The following is a 23,458-nucleotide window of genomic DNA, read 5'->3' on the forward strand; positions in this document are numbered from 1 at the left end:
TGCATAAAACTATTGGCGTATAGCTTGTGTTTTTTATGACGGGTATTTAACCTCAGCTACCACATACGGGCAGTTGCTTTGATCTTAATTCTTTGATCATTTACATTTGTAATCTGCATGGATTTTGCTGAGGTTGCAAATGAAAAAGAAATGTGGTATGTTTGGGCTTGAACATAAAACGTTTCTGGAGATTGAGCCAGGACTTGTGACAGTTGATACTTAATACTACTTGAATCAATTGAACAAAATGGTGGCTTGGAAGAAGACTTAAATAAATAGGTCATTTAAAGAAAGTAGATATACCTTCTTTAGATGACCTGTTTTCATGGGCCTTTGGTTATCTTTATTTCTATACTTGGCTCTATTGCTATTTCGTCTAGGAGTATAAGTTTTGTGGTAAATTAAAAGATTGAAACTGTGTGAGGGAATTAATTTGCTAAGGGTGTAGACTAGAGTTTTTTTATAGACTCCTTTGGCTGCTTTAGTAACTAATAGTGGTATGCAGTGTATAGTATATCTAGAAATTAATGCATGAATCATTGAAGCCCTAGCGGAAGGGTTGTGAGACTCGTCATTTAATAAATAATATGCAATAGAGCTGTTGCTTTGGAAATATACCCAACTATTTTTGATGTAGGGTTGAAGTCTCTGTGACCAAGAAGCATATCGCCATCCACTTCTGAGGTCTTTAGGGCCTCACTACTTATTGACTGAAGTCTAAACTCTTCAGCATAGCCTTCACAACTCTCTAAGTTTGACCTCAACCTTGCTTGCCAATACTTTTCTTTTTTTAAAAAAACTTTTATTTATTTAAGTGTGTTTTTCCAGGACCCATCAGCTCCAAGTCAAGCAGTTGTTTCAATCTAGTTGTGGAGGGCGCAGCTCATAGTGGCCCATGTGGGGATCAAACTGGCAACCTTGGTGTTAAGAGCACAGAGTTCTAATCAACTGAGCTAACCGGCCGCCCCCTGCCAATAGTTTTTAACCACCCATCACCCATGTATATCCTATACAGAATGGAAGTGATCTACTCACCGTTTTTTAAACCTACCATACACTTTACTCTGGTTCTGTATTTATACTGTTCTCTAACAAGATTGTATTCTGTGCAGCTCCCTCAAACTCCTGTCCATCTTTGAAGACCCATTCAGATACCAACTTCTCTATGAAGCCTTGTTACTCATTCGATGTAGAAGTAAAGTCTTCTGTACAGTTGACCCTTGAACAATGCTGGGTTAGGGGTACCGACCCCCATGTAGCCAAAAATCCACGTATAACTTTTAACTGCACAAACTTACCTACTACTAGCCTACTGACGACCAGAAGCCTTACTGATGATAGAAACAGTCGATTAACACCTATTTTATGTGTTACATGAATTATATACTGTGCTCTTACAATGAAGTAAGCTAGAGAAAATCATAAGAGAAATTACATTTACAGTACTGTATTGATACTGTAAGTTTATGTCATCTGTTTACAGGATGAATCGTCTTTCTGTCAGTACCTACATCAATATCACCTGGTACGATGCAAAACACTGGATGTTATACATATTACTAACACTAGACCTCAAAACTGAAAAGATAGTGTGAGAAAATTAATATTTATTTACACGTATAACGATTCATGCATTGGTAGTGAGGAAGCAGCAATGTGATGCTTTATGGCAGCCTAGTGTCATTGATACGATTGGTTCACAGTAGCCTAGCCTGTACACTAATCAGTGACTGCTTATAAAATATTTGTGACATGCATTATTACAGTCACAGTCACAATACACTATTGGAAACATTGTTGCATTTTTTAAAAATATCAATCACCTGATACTCAGTTTTTTCAATTACGAGAGAGGCATACTGTATGGTAATGTACTTCTTTGAAAGCAAAGTTATAAAACAGTAAGGAAACTAACACCTTAATTTTATAGCACATAGCACTCACCTTGTGCCTACGTAAGGATAGGCTATCTACTTCCACTCAAATCTTGCACACGGTGTTCTACATTGATGAATACTTAGGCGACAATGACGGTGACACAGAACCATCTCATACAGTTCTTAGATTTTCACACGAAGACACCCGCACACAACAGATAAGTTTATTAACTGTACCGCATGATGATGCTTTACTGTGAAGTGGAAGTGGATCATCATAGGTCTTCATCCTCATGGTCTTCACGTTGAGTAGGCGGAGGAAGAGGAGGGGCTGGTTATGCCGCCTGGGGACAGAGGCGGGGGAGGTGGCATGGGAGGCAGCAGAGGCAGGTACCCTTGGTGTAACTCTATGGAAGGACATTTTGCTTTTTCATTTCCCTCAAAATGTTTCTATATGGTCCCACTTCTTCCACCGTTTGCTGTAGTTTCAGTGCCCGTGTCATAAAAGAAGTCAGAGGCAGTCCTGAGTAATCAGCTCCCTCCTGCCGACTATCTAATGTCAGTTGTTCTCTGGCATTGCTGTTTCTCTGTTGTCTTCTCATCGCCTGGCCCTGGTTCGGAAGCTCTCATTGCCACCAAGTCATCTGTTAATTCCTCTGGTGTCGTGGCTGTTAGCTCTTGAATTACTCCAAGATCCATATCTTGGGACACCTTACCTTTTTGCCACATCTACAGTCTCTCCCGTGATTTCCACGATTGGCTCTGTCGTGAATCCTGTGAGGTCATGCAGCATCTGGACACGGTTTTCTTCAGCAGGAATTAATATTGTTCCGGACTTCATGGCTTTCACGGCTTTTTCTGTAACAACGATGCACCTTCAGTGGTGTAATCCTTCCAGACTTCCATGATGTTCTCTCTGTCAGGTTCTCTTCCCTGGTGTTGACAGTCCTTTCCATAGAGACCGTGTGTGATGAGCCCTAACGTCCTATGACCCCGAGCTAGAGGCTGAATTAGAGATGCCATGTTTGGGGCAAGGAGGTCTCTTCAGTGCCTTTGTGTTGAAGTCATGGGGTTCTGGGTGGCCAGGGGCGCTGTCCAGCATCAAAAGGACTTAAAGGCAGTCCCTTACTGGCCAGGTACTTCCTGACCTCAGGGACAAAGCATTGATGGAACCAATCCAGGAAAAGGTTCCCATTGTCCAGGCCTTCTTGGAAAACCAAAAGCCTGGCAACTGGTGTTATCCTTTCCTTTCAAGGCTCCAGGGGAGCAGCTTACAGATCAGGGCGGTCCTGATCATTAACCCGACTGCGTTGGCACAAAACAGTGGAGTTAGCCCGGTCCTTCTTACCTTAAATCCTGTGCTCACTTCTCTTCCTTACTAAGGAATGTCCTTTGTGGCTTATTTTTCCAGAAGAGGGCACTTTCTCTGAATCAAAACCTGTTCAAGCAGATATCCTTTCTTAGTGATTTTTCCGAATGGTGTCTGGGAACTCGTCTGCTGCCTCTTGGTTGGCAGTAGCTGCTTCTCCTGTTATCCTGACATTTTTTTAAGCAAAAACTTCTTAATAAAGTTATCAAACAATACTTTGCTGGGATTGAATTCTCCAACTTGAGATCCTTCATCTGCCTTTTGCTTCGTCACATCATGATGACTTCACTTTTTCTCGAATCATATAAGTCACTAGGTATGCCTTTCTTAGAACAATCCTGCACCCACATAAAAGCTGCATTTTCAGTAGGAGATAAAAAGGTATTTCACAAAACGTGCAAGGTTTTTGAGCCTGCTGGCAAAGCTGCACTGATGACTTCACAAATTCCTTTTTTGTTTTATCATGGTCCTTAGGCTGGATTCATTCATCTTGAAGTGGTGGCAACCACAGCTGCAGACCTCAATCTATGGTACATACCAAGCAGTTGAACTTTTTCTTATAATGTCATGACTTCTCTGCTTGGGAGCACTGCCAGCATCACTGGTGGCACTTTGTGGGTCCCAGGTTTACAGTATTGCATTAAACACGATGAAAAATATGCGAGAACCACAAGAGATTGCTTTTCACTGTGACATGCAATTCACTGGAGAAACGAACTGCTTGTGCTGACGGGACTAGTGTCACGAGGCATTGTAAGCCGACACTTAGCAACAGTTGAGCTCATGGCACTTGCAACAGGAAGGTGGCTATGAAATTATTGCAGTAGTGTGGTGTGTCCTACAGTTAATTTTATGCAGTTATGATGTAATACTGCATCTTTGTTTGCATTTCTCTCAATTGCAGATGGAGTCATATATGGTCTGTGTGTGTGTGTGTGTGTGTGTGTGTGTAGATCAATTTTAACTTTATAGTTTGTATGTTTATGGTAGTAAATGATAAAATGGACTAATGGACTAGTATCTATAGTTTATGCATTCATGGCATAACTAACTTTTTCTCATTTTTTAAATAGTTCTAGGCTATATGATTTGTTTGCGAGTTTTTTCAAATTGTTACAAATCTCCCCAGAATTTTCCAGCATATTTACTGAAAAAACACACACACCCATGTATAAGTGGACCCTCATGATCCAAACCTGTGTTGTTCAAGGGTCAACTATATTCTGTTTCTGTAATGCTTTGGGGCCTTTTAATGGCACTTAACCATATTTTTACCCTACACTAGTGTAATTTGTGCGCTTACTACTTTGGTATCTGGGAATGTGAGTTCTCTTTAGTTCCATTAAAACTAATTGAATCAGTCTGAGAGTATACATAGTGAGTTCTTTTTTTATTCCATAGATTCCATGCAATGGAAAAGCAGCCGATCGCATCCATCAGGATGGCATACACATCCTTGTAAATATGAATGGTTATACCAAGGGTGCTCGAAATGAACTCTTTGCTCTCAGGCCAGCTCCTATTCAGGTAAAGAAATTAATAGTAATTGCTCACAATGTGTATTGGGCTAAAAAGACAGTGATGTGCTTTCCCCCTCTGGTTACCTGTCATGGGAAGCACTAGGGAGGACATGCTTGACTAGGGGGTGGGGTGGGGAAGCATAGTTCTTGAAATGCACGGGGTCAGAGAATTGTGTAAGTAGAACACAGTGGCCACAGATACATATATATGGAGACGTGCAGGTCACAGCTGGCTATAAATAGTTGTTCTGTTTTATAAATTGCAAAAACATTTTAGCACTTAGAAGGTTAAGTCTAAAATACTATTTGATTGCTCTTGACAACTGGTCAGTCCTCCTTTTTGTCTGTCTATTTAATAAGTTTTGAACCGTTTGGATGAAGGTTCTTAGTTTTTGATCGGATTTTTTTTTTCCTTTTAGGCAATGTGGCTGGGATACCCTGGGACTAGTGGTGCACTTTTCATGGATTATATCATCACTGATCAGGAAACTTCACCGGCTGAAGTTGCTGAGCAATATTCTGAGAAACTGGCTTATATGCCCCACACTTTCTTTATTGGTGATCATGCCAATATGTTCCCTCATCTGAAGGTAGGTAGAAAAACAGTGCTATGGGGGAATCGCAAAGAACTGTAGTCATTTATTTTCTTGCTGTTGTCCTTATGCATCCTAAAAGACATGTGTGAAATCTGTTTTTCCCTTAGAAAAAGGCAGTCATCGATTTTAAGTCCAATGGACACATTTATGACAATCGGATTGTTCTGAATGGCATCGACCTCAAAGCATTTCTTGATAGTCTACCAGATGTGAAAATTGTTAAGGTCAGACCCTGGTCAATATTGTCACTGAAATGAAGTTATCTGCATTTGGGATCTTTTCCCTAATGAGACACATTTTGTGTGATTTTCTTTTTTTTTAAAGATGAAATGTCCTGATGGAGGAGACAATGCAGACAGCAGTAGTACAGCTCTTAATATGCCAGTTATTCCTATGAATACTATTGCAGAAGCAGTTATTGAAATGATTAACAGAGGACAAATTCAGATAACAATTAATGGATTCAGTATTAGCAATGGACTGGCAACTACCCAGGTGAGAAGAGAATACTAGAACATAACAGGTACTACCAAGTGTGCATTTATCTCCTTTAAATTGCATAATAAGTCTAGGAGGTAAGCATCTTTATCCCTGTTTTATAGATGAGGAAATGAATTCACTAGAAATTAGTATCTTATATTGTTTGTGATTTTAAGTTTCCTGGATTGAGCCAGCAGTTTACTTAATGAGAATTTGTGTTAATAATCTTGTTATTCCTGGCCTGCTGCTTTACTTTTAATAATGGGGAACTTGCTTCTGTAACTAACTCATCCTCTCCTTAGTTAACTCTTACTCATCTTTAAGACGTTTAGTTTAGAGAGTTCCTCCAGGAATCCATTCCTGTCTTTATCCCCAGATTTCTTTGGGTATATTCCCAGGAGTGGAATTTCTGGGTCATGTGTTAGTTCTATTCTTAATGTTTTGAGGAGCCTCCATACTATTTTCCATAGTGGCTGCACCAATTTACAGCCCCACCAACAGTGCACGAGGGTTCTCTTTTCTCCACATCCTCACCAGTACTTGTCTGTGGATTTATTGATGATACCTTTGCTGACAGGAGTGAGGTGATACCTCATTGTGGTTTTCATTTGCAATTCCCTGATGTCACTGTGTACTGTAACTTCTGTAATATTTGGGATATAGCTTTACATGCAGCATAACACATTATGATTGACTGGTTTTGTATTTGCAACTGAATTGAATTACTTCAGGGGCCTGTGTTAACCACAGTAATGTAGTATGTGCTCAATAAATACTATATATTACATACTTGAGTGACTATGTAAGTATGTCAAGATCGTAAGGCAAAGAACTCTGACCTCTTAGGAGTTAACAGTTTTAGTGTCCAACAGTTTACACAAAGGGTGCTCAAAATGAAGTCTGCTCACAAGCGAGCTCCTTAATAGGAGCTAAGGGAATTAATAATAATCGCTTCCAATGTGTGTCGGGCTGCAAAGACTGATGTGTTTTTTCCCCTCTGCTTGACTGGCATTGGAAACACAAGGGCAGACATGCTTGACTTTAAAAAAAGTATAGTTCTTGAAATGCACAGGGACAAAGGATTGTGAGTGCAGAACACAGTGGCCACGGGTATGAAAGGTCCATACACGCCTGGAATGGTTATACAGCAGTGTACGGCAGTACCCCAGTGTGTGGAAGCTGCAGGGTGAGACTACAATTGGGCACATAAGATGCTCAGAAACAGTGATCAGCGTGCAGGGACACACACAGTCTTTGTGGAGATTGTTTGGAGTGATCATTTAAGGTTAGCCTTGGAGGGTGGGTGTAATTTAGAAAAGGGCATTTCATTCGTGAAGAGAGTGAGCAAAAGCTTGCTGTTGAGTTCATAGGGCTTCGAAAAGCACTTTTTCACTAGAGAAGTTTCATAGTGCAATACCCCAAATTAAGATTATGCCGTAACTTTTTTTCTTTTTAACTTAATATGCCATGAATATTTTCTCATGACAAGACTTAATGGTTATACCATTTTAAGGGATTCTTTACTGATTAAAAAATACCGAGCTACGCTGACTTTAAATATAATCGTCACATTCTTTTCCTTATTCTAGATCAACAATAAGGCTGCCACTGGAGAGGAGGTTCCCCGTACCATTATTGTGACCACACGTTCTCAGTACGGGTTACCCGAAGATGCTATTGTGTACTGTAACTTCAATCAGTTATATAAAATTGACCCTTCTACTTTGCAGATGTGGGCAAATGTGAGTATGTGGAGATGTGTATACAGGCCATCTTGCTGAGGTTACCCCCACCCCCATTCAGGAGCTGCTGTGCTCATTGTTTTTAAATCTGTTTTCCAATTAGAGTTGACATACAATATTAGTTTCAGGCATACAACATAGTGATTAGACATGTAACTTATAAAGTGATCCCCCCATTAAGTCTAGTACCCATTTGATACCACACATAGTTATTACAATATTATCAACTATATTCCCTATCTGTATTTCACATCCCTGGGACTATTTTGTAACTACGAGTTTGTACCTCTTAATTCCTTCACCTTTCTCACCCAGCCCCCCAAACCCTCTCCCATCTGGCAACCATCAATTTGTTCTCGAGTCTGTTTCTCTTTTGTTTGCTCATTTATTGTTTATTAGATTCCACATATAAGTGAATCGTATGGTATTTGTGTTCCTCTGACTTACTTCACTTAGCATAATAAATTTCTAGGTCCATCCATGTTGTTGCAAGTGCAAAATTTCATTCTTTTTTATGGCTGAATAATACTCGATTTCTGTGTGTGTGTGTAACATCTTTATCCAATAGTCTATCAATGGACAGTTAGGTTCTTTCCATATCTTGGCTATTGTAACTAATACTGCATCCCGGGAATAAATCCCACTTGATCATGCTGTATGATCTTTTTAATGTGTTGCTGAATTCAGGTTACTAATATTTTGTTCAGTATTTGTGTATCTATGTTCATCAAGGATATCGGCCTATAGTTTTGTTTTTTTGTAACGTCTTTGTCTGGTTTTGGTATTAGGGTAATGCTGGCCTCGTAAAATGAGCTTGGGAGCCTTCCCTCTTTGAACTTCTGGGAATAGTTTGAGAAGCATAGCTGTTAATTTCTTCTTTGAACGTTAGGTACAATTCACCTTTGAAGCCATCTGGTCCAGGGTTTTTGTTTGTGAGTTACTTGATTACTGACTTGATTTCATTAGTAGTTATCAGTCTATTCAGATTTTCTCTTTCTTCCTGATTCAGTCTTGGAAGATTTATGTTTCTAGCAATTTATCCATTTCTTCCAGGTTGTCCAATTTGTTGGCATATAACTAACTGTTCATAGCATTTTCTTTATAATCCTTTGTATTTCTGTGGTGTTGCTTGTCTTCTGTTTCATTTCTAATTTTGTTTATTTGGGTCCTCTCTTTTTCTTGATCAATAAGGCTAAAGGTTTATCAATTTTGTTTATCTTCTCAAATAACCGGCTCTTGGTTTCATTGCTTTTTTTCCCTCCAAGAATCTATTTCATTTATTTCTGCTCTGATCCTTATTATTTCCTGCCTTCTACTCACTTTGGCCTTTTGTTGTTGTTCTTTTTCTAATTCCTGTAGGTGTAAAGCTAGATTGTTTTAAGTTTTCTTTTTTCTCGAGGTAGGCCTGTATTGCTATTTATTTCACTCTTAGAACTTCTTTACCTGTGTCCCATAGATTTTGGGTTGTTGTGTTTTCATTTTCATTTGACTCAAGGTATCCTTTCATTTCCTCCTTGATCCTTCCTGTTAACACATTCATTGTTTAATAGAATGTTAATTAGCCTCTACATGTTTGTATGTTTTTTACTTTTCTTCTTGTAATTGATTTCTAGTTTCAGACCATTGTGATCGGAGAAAATGTGCGGTACGATTTTAATCTTATTAAATTTATTCAGACTTGTGGCCTAACATGTGGTCCATCTTGGAAAATGTTCCATGTGCGCTTGAAAAGAATGGCTATTCTGCTGCTTTTGGGTGAAATGTAAAAATATCAGTTAAGTCCATCTACTCTAATGTGTCATTTAAGGCTGCTGTTTCCTTGTTGACTTTCTGTCTGGAAGATGTAACCTGTGATGTCAGTGGGGGTGTTAAAGTCCCCTATGATGACTGTATTACTGTTGATCTCCCTTTATGTCCATCAGATTTGCTTTATATATTTAGGTGCTCCTACCTTGCATGCATGTGTGTTTATAAGAGTTCTATCTTCTGGTTAAATTGATCGCTTTATCTTGAAATGTCCTTTGTCTCTTGTTGCAACCTTTCTTTTAAAGATTATTTTGTCTGATATAAGTATTGCTACCCAGCTATTTTATTTGTTTCCATGTTCATGGAATAGCTTTTTCCATCCCTTTCCTTTTAGTCTGTTTGTCTTGATCTGAAAGTAGGTCTCTTGTAGGCCACATATGTGTGGGTCTTGTTTTTAATTTCTTCAGCCACCCTGTGTCTTTTCATTGGAGCATTTAGTCCATTTACATTTGAAGTAATTATTGATAGGTATGTAGTTGCTATTTTATTGTTTACTGATTTTTTTTTTCAGTTTGTTTCTTATTCTCTTGCTTTCTTGTATGTTGATGACTTTCTAGTGTTATGCTTGGATTGCTTTCTCTTTATTTCTTGCATATCTCTTAGAGATTTTTGGTTTGCGGTTAGCATGTGCTTCATATATAACAAGCTGTGTTTGTAGCCGTCTATTTTAAGTTGCTGGATGCTTAAATTCAAGCACATTCTAAGTTCACTACAACTTTTACTCACCCCCTTCATGTTTTGTTTTTGTCATTTTTAATATCTTTTATGGATGTGTTTATGTGTATTCCTTAATTTATTGTTGTAATTACACATGACCTTCCTATTTTTGTTTTTTTTTAACCTTTGTACTGCTTTATAATTGGTTGATCCGTGGCTTTTGTTGTTTGCTTTTGTCAGTGAGATTTTTTTCTTTTCTATATTTTCTTATTTATATTTTGATCTTTTGTTTTCTACTTAAAGAATTATTTTTAACATTTCTTGTAATACTCATTGAGTGATGATGAACTCATTTAGCTTTTTCTTGTCTGGGAAGCTCTTTATCTCTCCTTCAATTCTAAATGATAGCTTTGCTGAGGAGAGTAATCGTGGTTGTAGGTCCTTGCTTTTCTTTTCTTGGAATATTTCCTGCCAATCCCTTCTTGCCTGCAAAGTTTCTGTTGAGAAATCAGCTGACAGCCTTATGGGGGCTCCCTTGTAGGTAACTAACTGCTTTTCTCTTGCTGCTTTTAAAATTCTCTTTGTCTTTAACTTTTATCATTTTAATTATGATGTGTGTTGGTGTGGGCCTCTCTGGTTTCATCTTGTTGGGACTCTGTGCTTCCTGGGCTTGTATAGGTCTATTTCCTTTGCCAGGTTAGGAAAGTTTTCAGTCATTATTTCTTCAAATAGGTTTTCAATCCCTTGCTGTCTCTCTTCTCCTTCTGGTACCACTATGATGTGAATGTTGTTAGCACTTGAGGTTATTATCCCAGAGGCCCCTTAAACTCACCTCATTTTTTGGATTCTTTTCTCTCTCTCTCTCTCTCTCTCTCTCTCTCTCTCTCTCTTTTTTTTTTTTCTATTACGATTGGGTGTTTTCTGCTACCTACTAAATCGATTCGATCCTCTGCTTCATCTAATCTACTGTTAATTCCCTCTAATGCATTCTTCATTTCAGTTATTCTTCACTTCTGACTGGTTCTTTTTTTATGTTTCCTATCTCTCTGTTGAAGTTCTCACTGAGGTCACTGAGCATCTAATAACCAGTGTTTTGAACTCTGCATCTCATGGATTGCTTGTCTCTATTTTGTTTAGTTCTTTTCTGGAGTTTTGTCTTGTTCTTTCATTTGGAACATGTTTCTTTGTCTCCCCATTTGGGCTGCCTCCCTGTGTTTGTTCTGTGTCATAGGTAGGGCTGCTAAGTCTCCCAGTCTTGGCTGTTTGGCCTTTTGTAGTTGGTCCTGTGGGGCCCTGGCAGTCTCCCTGGTCACCTGAGCCGGGTGCTCCAGCTGTGTCCCTTGTGTGCCTTCCTGCTGTAGTTGGGCCTCAGTTGCTGCTGGCACGTTAAGTGGATGGGATTGATCCTCAGGCTGACTGAGGATGTGAGGGTTGGCTGTGACGACAGCAGACAAACTGATGTGAGGGAGGCTGACCTCTCAGAAAAGGAGTCACTTTAGCAGGACTCTGGTGCCAGCCGAGTTTGTCCTTTGCGCAGGTTGAATGGTGTTAGCCAGATTTATGGAGAGCACAGACTTGGTGTGTGCCTGCACCTGGCCGGCTGGGTGCGAGGAGAGCTCCACAAAGCAGCAATGGCGCCTGCCAGCACTTCCAGCCTCAGAGAGCGTTGCTCCGACCCCTGCCCCTCCGGCCCTTGCCCCGAAGTTAGTTCAGTTCCTCCCCGTGTGTCCCTGGTGCTTTTCGAGCTGCTGCTCCTGTGCTGGAGTTTAGAGCAAGTGAGTTTGTGTGCCAGCCATTTAAGAGCAGTGTGTCCTGGTCTCCTGCAGCCCTTTGTCTCTCTGAGACAGGATTCCTGCTGGTTTTCACAGCCAGATGTTATAGGGACTCCTTTTCCTGGCACTGGTGCCCTGAGCTGAGGAGCCAGGTGTGGGACTGGGACCCCTCGCTCCGCAGAGGGACCTCCGCAACTAGACAGCCCATTTCCCAACCACCACACGTGAGTGTGAGGCCTGCTTTGCCCATGTCTCCGCCCCTCCTACCAGTCTCGAGGTGGCTTCTTCTGCATGTCCTTAGTTATAGGACTTCTGTTCAGCTAGACTTCAGGTGGTCCTTATGAATGGTTGTTCTGTCGTTTAGTTGTGATTTTGATGTGGTCCTGAGTGGAGCCAGCACAGTGTTTACCCCACGGTCTTGACTGGAAGTCCTCTTGTGCTCATTTTGACTCTCCAAAAGCGTTGTAGCTTTTTCAGCCATTTTTTAAAATTTCTCTTTCCAGTGTCTAAATATTACCTTATGAACCTTTTAAATTTGTGTGTTCAAACCCAGAGATCAGCAAACGTTTTCTTAAAGGGCCAGATGGCAGATATTTTCAGTTTTGCAGTCTATGCTCTGTTAGATCTACTCAACTCAGTCACTGTAGCAGGAAAACATCATAGACATTATATAAATGAATGCATGTATGTGTGTTCCAATAAAATTTGACTTACAGAAACTGGCAACATGCCCAATTTGGCTCACAGGCTGTAGTTTGCCAACCTGTAGTCTAAACTGATAGCAACAGCTGTCATGCACATGCGTCCGTGTTTAACTTTCTCATGATATTGGAGACTTATAACCGGGAAGGAATCAATTTATGCCATTACCTTTCTCACTTCATCAGACCTGTGTGCATAAGCAGGATCTCGGAGGGTTCTAAATGGTGCTGTCCATAGTTGCTTCTTATCCCGTAGAGCTAATAAAAGGGAGAGAACGCCTGGTTGATTAATTGTTTTTCTTAGGAGAGGAAGGTGAAGGAGAAGAGGGAGCAAATGAGTGTAGGTTTACTATCCCTTAATCTTCACTTCCCAGTGTTCAGAAAAATCTGAAAACCAAAATTGTTGCCATAAGTTTGTGGCAAATTGACTTGGCAGCCGAACTGCTTGAACTATGCTGTTTGTGGTCTTTTATTTATTTCATTTAGTGTGACTATTCCTATGTCTCAGTGCAGAGGTACTTAAGTGTTTGTTTACAGGGAGTTGCTGCTGAGGGTGTTAAATAACATATATACACTGTACAACTTTTTAAAAATCTGAAATTCATCTGTCCCCATGCCTTTTAGAGAAGGAATGATGAACTTGTATGATACATTGAGTAGATGCAGATCGAAGTTGGGGGTTGGCAAACTGGCCTGTGGGCCAGATCCACCCACTGCCTGTTTTTGTAAATAAAAAATTTTGTAAATAAACTTTATTGGGGAATATTGAGGAACAGTGTGTCTCTCCAGGGCCCATCAGCACCAAGTCATTGTCCTTCAATCTAGTTGTAGAGGGTGCAGCTCAGTTCCAAGTCCAGTTACTGTTTTCAGTCTTTAGCTGCAGGAGGTGCAGCCCACCGTCCCATGTGGGAATTGAACCGGCAACCTTGTTGAGAGCTTGCGTTCTAACCAACTGAGCCATCCAGCCGCCCCTCTGGAAGCTCAGTGGCAGCTCTTTGTCTTTAATGTAGTTGTGGAGGGCACAGCTCACGGATCCATTTTGGGAATCAAACCTGCAGCCCTGTTGTTCAGAGCTTGTGCTCTAACCAACTGAGCCATCCAGCCGCCCCGTAAATAAAATTTTATTGACACACAACCACACACCTACTTGTTTACATATTGTCTAATGACAGTGGAAAATTGAGCAGTTATGACAGAGTCTGTGGCAACAAAGCCAAACATACTTGCTCTCTGGTCTTTTACAGAGAAGCCTACTGACACCTGATCTAGATTAGGCCAGTGTGAGCTCACGCTTTGATGTGTTGTGGTAGGGGATTTAAAATAGGAAATGGAAAATTCCTGTCTGCTCAAGAAAACTACCTCGGTATTAGTTTCCATGGGGCACAGCTGCCTCAGATTTTGCCAGTTAGCTGGTTTTATATCTTCTTTACGTCAGTCTTCTCATTCTTGTAACTTTGGGGACAGCTTAGCAGAACAGGAACCTACAATTCAGTTGATCTAATTTGTCTATGTGAAGGAAAGACTCAGTTCACAGTTGGCTGCTATCTGGATGAGAAGAATAGAGTCTGGTAGAATGTTCTGTCACAACAAACATTAAAGCAACCTTTTTATTAACTGCTTTTAAAAATGCACAGGAGTGTTCCAGCTTCTGGTTCTACAGTAATAATTCTTTCCTTGCTTTATCTCCTAGCCATCTGTTTATTAGCGATCTATAGGAATCTTTCTGGAGAAAGACAGAGCTGTTCTTAATATTTATTCTTATTTCCCTGTTTTAGATTCTGAAGCGAGTCCCTAATAGTGTGCTGTGGCTGTTGCGTTTCCCAGCCGTAGGAGAACCCAATATTCAACAGTATGCGCAAAACATGGGCCTTCCCCAGAACCGGATCATTTTTTCACCTGTTGCTCCTAAAGAGGAACATGTCAGGAGGGGCCAGCTGGCTGATGTCTGCCTGGATACCCCACTCTGTAATGGGCACACCACAGGGATGGATGTCCTCTGGGCGGGGACACCCATGGTGACCATGCCAGGTAAGTTGTTCACAAATCGTTGTAGTCTTCCTTGCTCTTTTTAGAATCTCCTTTGGGGAAGGCAGTTCCAGGTGAAATTGTGTACACGAGAAGCACCATTTGGGGCAGGATGATCAAAAAAGAGACTTGTTCAAGTCTGAGCACTTGGCCCCATTCTCCCCCCCATCTGCGTTGTGTGGATACTTAATATAAATAACACTAATAACCACGTGCTATTTGCATTCTCAGTTGTGCGATTGTTCTTTCTTATTATAGGAGAGACTCTTGCTTCTCGAGTTGCGGCTTCCCAGCTCACTTGTTTAGGTTGTCTTGAGCTTATTGCTAAAAACAGACAAGAATATGAAGACATAGCTGTGAAACTGGGAACTGATCTAGAATAGTAAGTAAACTTCTCTGTGGACAAATGGTATGGCAAAGTGAAGGGGCTCAGGAAAATTTAGAGAGAATATAGGTGTTATAAAATGCAATTAAAATAGGTCAATTAGTTGTATGATCTCTGGATGGAACAAGAACTTTCTAAACTTTCATAAATGAAGTGATCAATAGATTTTACTGTGTAAAGAGTAAAAAGGCTGAATGAAAGTAAGTCAAAAAAAACTAACAGGCAAATACGAGGGGAAAAAGTCTTTGTTTTTTTATGTCAAATATTAGTAGCCTGGCTATACAAAGACATTTTCATTTTAAATCCCTTAATAGGAAAGTAAATAAGGAAATAACCACACAACCCACTGAAGTAGAACTACAAATGGTTAACAAGAGAAAGTTTCAGCCTCTGTAGTAGAAATGTAAATTAAAATGACATTGAGGCATACCCATTATTTGCCTGTAAAAACAATAGATTTCTAATATGCTACCAGTGATGAGTGAGCATTGAGTCACTGGCCTTTTCATACATTGGTGAATAAATTGGTACAACCCTTCTGCAGTTTTAAGATCCTTGAGGAAAAAAAAAAAAGAGAGCATTACACTAATAATGGCCATATCTTCACTGTAGCATAAAAAAAAAGTGTAACTTAAATGCCCCCCAAATGGGTGGGAATTAAAGGGGTGATGCTTAGATACATGATGCTTTATCCATACAGTGAAGTAAGTGTTTATCTCTTAACTGAAGTTTTTCTTTGGGCGTTAAGTGTGATTTTTTTTTCTTTGTGTTTTTCTGTATATTATATAGAACTTGAAGGAAGCACCCTCTTTGAGTCAGATTGTTTGAATTTCAATCCAGGCTCTCCCACCTACAAACTTTGTGACTTTGGGCAAATTAGGCTCTCTGTGCCTTGGTTTTTCCATCTGAAAAACGGGGCTAAATGATAGTACCTACCTTGCAGAGTTGAGAGGGTTAAAAAAAGATGGTCCACGTAAAACACAATAGTTATTGGTACATTGTAGGTATTCAACAGATGTTAAGCATTCATTTATTTTCATAATTTTCTCCATTGATCATCATATACATCCAAGAAAAGTGAGTGAAAATTTTGACCTCAGGCATTAAAAAGACTAAGATTCATGTCCATCATCCCAGAGATAACTACAGTAAATAATTTAGTGGTTTTTTTTTTTTTACTTTTTGGAGCATAGTTGATTTCATACAATACTTTATCCCAATATTTTGTTATGAAAAATATTAATTTTATACTTCCATACCTACCATCTAGAGTCTACCACTAACATTTACTATGCTTGCTTTATCAAATCATATCCATCTGTTTATTCTTCTATCCGTCTATTCATCTAGCATCCATCATCATACATTTTGAAGTAAATTGCAGGCATCAGCACTTCTCCCTAAATACTTCAGCTGGACATCATCAACTAGAGTTTAATTTTTCTTTGAGGTGGAATTTGTATACAGTGGCACATACAAGTCTTACATTACTTTTGAGAAATACCTTTATAACCCAAACCCCTAATAAGATAGAGAACATTGCCATCACGTCAGAAAGTTCCTTTATGTTCCTTCTCATTTGGTCCCCTCCGCAAGCCTCAGACAAGCACTATGTTCTGAATTTTTTCCCCCACCATAAATTAGTTTTACCTTATACAAATGGAACCACGCAGCCTGTATACTTAAAGGCTTCTGTCACTCAGCATAATGTTTTGAGATTCATCCATGTTATCACTTTTATCAGTATTCATTCCTTTTTATTGCCGAGGAGTATTTCATTGTATGGATGGACCACAGTTTAACCATTCTCCTATTGACATACAGAACTTAAAAAAAAAGAACCCAAAACGTTTTTATTTGGAAGGTAGCATTCATAATGGTCATGGTTGGGTTGAGAGCAGGTAAGATATGCACAGCCATTTTAGTAGTTCTGTCACAACAAACATTAAAGCAACTTTTTTATTGTTTTTAAAAATGCACAGAAGTGTTCCAGCTTCTGGTTCTCAAGTAATAATTCTCTCCATGTAAGAATAATCCCATGACAAATGATATATTCAGAAGGGGGGACAGAGAGAATTTTCTCCCCTCTGTTCCCAGAATTGATTTTCTTCCCGTTTCTGAACAGAACCATAGTCGTGGTGATATTAGGAGCACTTTTTTATATCTAAATGAACAGCTCTGTTCATGTACAAGTGAAAAATTATGGCAGTAGACATGCTGCATTTTCCCCTTTGAGTGATTTTCTATTTCCTCAAAATGTTCGTCAGCTGAATACTTCCTTTTATGTCTTTGCCTTAGCTATTGTAAATGGTGCTTCAGTGAACATCTTTGCAACGCCGGGAGTCTGCATCTCCAATTATTTCTTTTCGATAGACTTAAAAGTGTTATCGATGGTCAGAGTGCTATGAACATTTAAGGTTCTTAACATACCCAGTGCTAAGTCGCTTACCAAGAGGGTAAGCAGTTTACGTTTTTGCCATTGGTACATAGGCATAGACCTGTGTCATTGCCAATTCTTGTTTTTATTTTAAAGGTAGAAATGAGGTGAAATGGAGAAAGTGTGGTATCTCTTGGCTATACTTGTTCAGGAAAGAACTACATTTTTTCAGAGGGTGTGAAGGTGAACTCGATTACAAGTGTTAGCATTGTGTTAGGTGCGAGCCTCCCCTTTTCAGCATTGATGTAAAGGAGCCAGTCAGAAGAGAACGTGCTGTGCAGTTTGGTCGTCTATGTCACCCGCAAGGTCACTAGGGACTTACGGGGACTAGTTCTGAGTTTCTGCGCTGTCTGTAAACTCGGCACTCTCTTTTTGTTTTAATTACCCAGCCTGAAGAAGATTCGTGGCAAAGTCTGGAAGCAGAGAATATCTAGCCCTCTGTTCAACACCAAACAGTACACAATGGAACTGGAGCGGCTGTACCTACAGATGTGGGAGCACTATGCTGCTGGCAACAAACCTGACCATATGATTAAGCCCGTTGAAGTCACTGAGTCCGCCTAAAGAAAAGCCATGCACGAGAAAAGTACCCCTGTACCTGAGCCTCAGGCTTCTGGGGAAAGGGAACTGATGATGTACTTTTTACTTGTGTGGACAGTACCGTGTTGCAGATGGGTGACAGAATGAAAATAGAATAGCACAGCCAGACTTGCTTCCTGCATGATAGGGAGAAATGCAAGAGATGGGAAACTGCGGTTGCACAAGAATCACCATAGAATTATCAGCAGCCAGGCGATGCAGAGGTCTGGAAGGTCAGCTCTCTCTGCTCTTCCATGGGATGGTCAATACGGAGGGAGACTGAGATTGTCCAGCCGTTGTATGATTCCATGGATTGATTGAATCTTCTGAATTAATTCTTTTCTTTATATTTGGGGTATTGGAACTTTTAAAAATGTTTGGTTTCAGGTGTTTTTATTCATGTGGAGTGTATATGATTCTCTTCAGATAAGGTTTTAACCTAAAGTGTCGCTCCTTGTTTTAGTTTCTGAACTCGACCGATTAATGGGGACTTTGCTGGTGTAGTCTTTTTATAGGTTTTATAAACCACTTGAGCCTATATCAGTTATTTTAGTGTCTGACCTAATGTTTGGAGCTATCAGTGCTTTGTTGGTGATGATTCAGAATTGTTTCCTGGTCCATTTCCTTCTCTTCCCCTCCCCCTACTTTAAAAATTCTCCTGGAACTCAGCTAACAAAACCCAGTCTGATACAGAACATCCCAGAGTGTTTCTCTAAAACACATCATCTGGTGCCAAATGAAAATTCTTAGGAATGATTATTAATTATGAAGGGCACAGTTGTGGTACTGTCATTGATGATAATAGAGATTTTTTTGGCCTGGTTTTGACCTATTTCACCAGTGTTTTACCTTCAACTGCCCATCTATGCTGCTTCCAGAAGAGATAGTATGTGATAAGATTTTTACCTTCCTTTCTAAGGTTTGTTTTTTAAAGTGAGTCCTGTTCTTCCTATTTCTGTCAGCAGAAATGAAATCCCAGGTAAGTATTCAAATATTTGATCATAAGTCACAATTAGTGTGAATATATTAAGTAACTTTCATCAAAAAGCATGTTCTAGGTAAAAAGCTCTGAAGGACCAGCTATGTATATGAGTAATTTTTTCAGACCTTATAGGGTATTTTATAATAACTGTCTTCTGGACGTGGTCTTGAAGTCTATGGACTCGGCCGCAGTAGTAGCAACCTGTACTGCTGCTAGGTTTGGAGTACAAATTAGACTTGAGCCCTCCTGGAGCTTGAGTTCTTGGTATTAAAAACCATAGGAATAAAATTACTGAATTTCAGCAAAGGATTGAGGGCTTGAGGCTTAAACAGGCCAACATATGACTGTGTGTTTGTCTTGCTGTACTGCACTTATGCTATCCAGTAACAGATCATTTTTTGTCTGCTAGTAGTGTCCTAGATTATACCGTCTTTCCAAAGCACTGAGGCACTGCACCTATTCTGTAGTTGCGGCTGATGCCTGAATGTATCCTAGCTGACAAATTACTGATTAATAAGAACTTGAATTTCTGAAAGGTTCTTATTACTGTTAACCAAAACTTGAGCAAGGAGGCTCAAATGTAATTCTTAGCCAGAATTACATGGTAATGAACTGTGTAATTTTTAATGATGTAAATCATGGAACATCAGTTTAGGGATTTCTTAATTTATTTTTACCTGATTAAAATATCAATTAAAGGTTGTCAGCATGGTTGCAGGTAAACTGATGTTTGAAATTCACCAAACGACTTAATGTGGAATAGGATAATATACTTCTAGTGCCCTCAAGGCTGTGACCTTACAGCCATTTTACATAGCACATCATTCCTCCTATAGGGATGAACTTTTCCTGGCACGAGAAGTAGCCGCTCTGGATAAAGCTTTGCTTATTGTAACAGGCTTTTGTTTCCAGGTAACATGTCTGTGGAAGACTTAATTCTGAATAGAGATATAGCTATTACTGGAGACTAATTGTTTATTATACGCTGCTTTATCAAAAAAGTAAAACATTTAAATTGTGCTACAGAAATCCAGATGTTGTCTTGCGATCTTTAAACAATAAATGAATGATTTGCCCTTAATGTGGCTGATGTCGTCTGTGTTCTGTTGAGTGATGGACAGAATCATGGGGTCATCCAGTAATGAAACCTGCCTTTGGACAGCTCCAAACAGCAAAAGGACCAGATTTCCCTAGTGCAGCTGTGGTATTATGAATGATTGGGTTTTCTCAGCCTAGGGTGGCGGAGGGGTGGGGTTGTGGCATATGATCCTTTAAGGTGACCACAAAGCCTGCGTCTCGCAGCACACCCGTTCACGGTTGTTCCTGTTTTGCTTAGAACCGTGCTGGCTTCACTACCCTGTAGTTTCATTCTTTGTGCAGACTGTCCTTCCCGTTCTGTACAGTGGTTGAACTCGGCCACCTTGTTGACGGAGGGACCAAACCAAGTAGCAGTGCATCAGGGACCAGAACAGGCTCAGCTGTGTTTTTTCTCAGATATAAATGAAAATCACTTTAAATAAAATTTCAGGTAATTTACCTCCCAATTTCTGTGGGTTGTGACCTGCAAAGCCGTAACGGATTAATTTATTTCCTAAAAGATAGTGGGGGGAGAAGGGCATCCACTAGCCTGCTCATGAGAGCTCTGACCCCCACTGTCTTTATTAGGACTTCTGGTCTACTTCAGCTACTGCCTCCAGTCTGAAGGAATTGCTTGTGCACATTGAATAAATTTGTGTAATTTAAGATTGGATTCCAATCCTGCCCCACTCATTACTTGAAGCACAGAGCTCTTAACTATAGCTAACGTGCAGGTTTTTCACCTGACCCAATCTCTGAGGCTCACAGTTCCGGAATCCTGGTGTTTATACAAGGGGCTTGTAGCGGTAAACTTGCAAGTTGGTGGGGCACATAAGGTTATAATGATAAGCCCGTTTTATCCAATTCCCTGTCTACTCAAAGCACCTTTATATGTGTAGACAGTTAGGTGCCTAAGAGTAGGTTTTGGAACGAGTGCTGCTGGCGTTTGAATCCCAGTTCTGCCACTTAGCTGCGTGTATGATCGCCGTGAAGTAGCGAGAGTGCCCGCACCGCCTGTTTCAAGTGTCGTAAGGATTAAATCCACATAAAACACTTGGAATGAACAGTGCTTAGCATGAAGCAAACTGCTATTAGTATCTTTAAATGCAGGGATGTTCGATTTGTATTCTATTGGCCAAATGCTTAAGTTAGAAATTATACAGGTGTCTGGCAGACAAACGGCACGATCGAGAAAGCATGTGCTTCCCCCATTTTTTTTCTCCGTGTTTGGAGCGAGCGCCGAAAAAGGCTTGAAGTAACCAACCCCTTTTTATCTCCAGGGTTCCCGGGGATTTGGAAGCAAACATCAGTGCTGCCAGGCACTGCTGGGTTGCTGCTTTACTCTTATCTAGGGGGTCTAGGTGCCCTCCCCCTCAGCTCGGCGGACTTTGGTGGCCAGGCAAACAGAGGTTTGGGCAGTCCAAGCAAGGAACAAACCGGCCTCGCTTATCCCAAGTCCTCACAAGGAAGAAACGGAGGATTCAACTCAGTTTTCCTGTCACCCAAAAAGTTAATTTCGGGATTTCCAAACTACTGAAACAGGTTTAGGGGTGGGGGTGGGGTGTCTGAGCCCTGCACAAAATGGTGCTTTCGGGATAAAGAAATAATAACCCTTGCAAATGACGGACTTGATTCCGGAAGCAGTACGACTGGGCACGAAATTTTGAATTCAACGTGCAAAGTTTCAATTTGCCCGGTGACTGCGCTTTGATAGGTGGTCACGGAGGACTGTGATAGGTGGGTACGGGGAGAATAGCAACATGTCAGTACAGCCCACTGGCAGTTCTATAAAACGATTGCACAGGCTGCCATTCTTCCATTTGCTCGGGATCTCGGAGGCGAACGGCGATCACCCACTCCAGAAGCGGCAGGAGCAGGTAGGCAACTGGGCCTGGCGTGGATTGTGAAGTGCAAAAATTCTTGAAAGCTCATCCTAGTTGAGACTTAATTTAGTTCAGGACTATCAAATGCCCTAGACACTGTCCACGAACCTTGGGACTGACATTCTGACAAAATATTTCGCCTGTTTCCAGTTTTTAAAAAGGGCTTTCAGAAGAAATGGGTTTTTTTGTTTGTGATACTGACTGCTAGGTCAAAGATGGGGATTGGGGGGGGGGTTGGAGGAGTGGCAGCATGAGGGAATAGAGGCCTGGGAGGCGGCGTGTGGTTGTGTGTGTGTGGGGGGGTCTAGGCCTGAGTAGTGGAAGAACGGCTGCGGAGTGAGGCGGGTGTCTGTGGGGGAAGATGGAGGGCTAGTGGGAGTGTGGGGGTTGTCGATACCTACTCTGGAAGGCTGGCTGACTAAGGTTGGAGTGGGGGGGTGGGGGTGGCTAGGAGTTTGTATTGGGGGGTCGATGCCTGATTGATGCCTGATAGGTGCACGGTGAGGGGAGGGTGTAAGGGGGGGGTCGAGTGGTAAATTCGAGGCCTGATTGGTGCAAAACTGACCGGGGTTGAGAGGCGGGGTAAAGGGTCTCGCCCTGAGGAGGACCAGCGGGAACAGTGGGGGTGGGGGCATGGGCGGGGTGAGTGGGGAAGGCGAGTCCTGATTGGTGTAAGATTGGTGGGGGAAGGGGTCTCGGCCTGATGGTCCTATAAGACCTGAGGAGGAAAGGCGGGAACAGTGGGGGGGGGGGCATGGGCGGGGTGAGTGGGGAAGGTGAGTCCTGATTGGTGTAAAACTGGTGAGGGGAGGGGTCTTGGCCTGATGGTCCAGTAAGACAGGAGGAGGAAGGGCGGGAACAGTGGGGGTGGGGGCATGGGCGGGGTGAGTGGGGAAGGCGAGTCCTGATTGGTGTAAAACTGGTGGGGGGAGGGGTCTCGGCCTGATGGTCCAGTAAGACAGGAGGAGGATGGGCGGAGACAGGGGTGGGGGGTATAGGCGGGGTGAGTGGAGGAGTCAAGTCCTGATTGGTGCAAGACTGGTGGGGGGAGGGGGGCCTCAGCTTGATTGTCACGTAAGACCTGAGGAGGAGTGGTGGGAATGGGGGTGAGTGGTATGGGCGGGGTGAGTGGGGAAGGTGAGCCCTGATAGGTGCAAGACTGGTGGGGGGAGTAGTCTTGGCCTGATGGTCATGTAAGACTGAGGAGGGACGGTGGGAACAGTGGGGTGGGGGTCATGTGCGGGGTGAGTGGGAGATTCGAGGCCCCATTGGGGAAAGACTGGTCAGAGGGTAGGAGAGGGGTCTGGGCCTGATGCTGTAAGACCTGAGGAGGGGTGGTAGGGGATGGGCTAGGTAAGTGGAGGAGTCCAAGTTTGATTGGAGCAAGATTAGTTGGAGAAGAAGGAAGTGTGGAGGGGGAGTGGGGCGGGATTGGGGGTAGGGATTACCTGATGGGTGTAAATGCTGCAGAGACAGGATGGGGGTGGGGAGGATGGAGGTTGGATAGAGGTGTGTGTGGGGTGTGGCGGCCAGGTGTGTGTGACACTGGTTGGGAGCAGGAGTAGGGTGT

At 41.5% G+C, this 23,458-nt stretch overlaps 1 protein-coding gene across 2 annotated transcripts in view; it reads left to right on the forward strand.

The window, feature by feature from the left end:
• OGT (O-linked N-acetylglucosamine (GlcNAc) transferase) overlaps positions 1-20,009 on the forward strand; it is a 40,028-nt gene extending 20,019 nt beyond the window's left edge. For both annotated transcript variants that reach the window (XM_019747969.2, XM_019747968.2), the window contains exons 15-22: positions 4,648-4,773; positions 5,186-5,356; positions 5,470-5,586; positions 5,687-5,857; positions 7,432-7,584; positions 14,296-14,548; positions 14,804-14,927; positions 17,757-20,009. In XM_019747969.2, the coding sequence (XP_019603528.1) occupies positions 4,648-4,773; positions 5,186-5,356; positions 5,470-5,586; positions 5,687-5,857; positions 7,432-7,584; positions 14,296-14,548; positions 14,804-14,927; positions 17,757-17,931 (1,290 nt within the window). In that variant the 3' untranslated portion in view covers positions 17,932-20,009. The remainder of the gene's footprint in view (positions 1-4,647; positions 4,774-5,185; positions 5,357-5,469; positions 5,587-5,686; positions 5,858-7,431; positions 7,585-14,295; positions 14,549-14,803; positions 14,928-17,756) is intronic.
• The last annotated feature ends 3,449 nt before the right edge of the window (positions 20,010-23,458 follow it).

The sequence above is a fragment of the Rhinolophus sinicus genome, chromosome X, assembly GCF_036562045.2.
Source record: "Rhinolophus sinicus isolate RSC01 chromosome X, ASM3656204v1, whole genome shotgun sequence".
Classification (NCBI taxonomy): domain Eukaryota; kingdom Metazoa; phylum Chordata; class Mammalia; order Chiroptera; family Rhinolophidae; genus Rhinolophus; species Rhinolophus sinicus.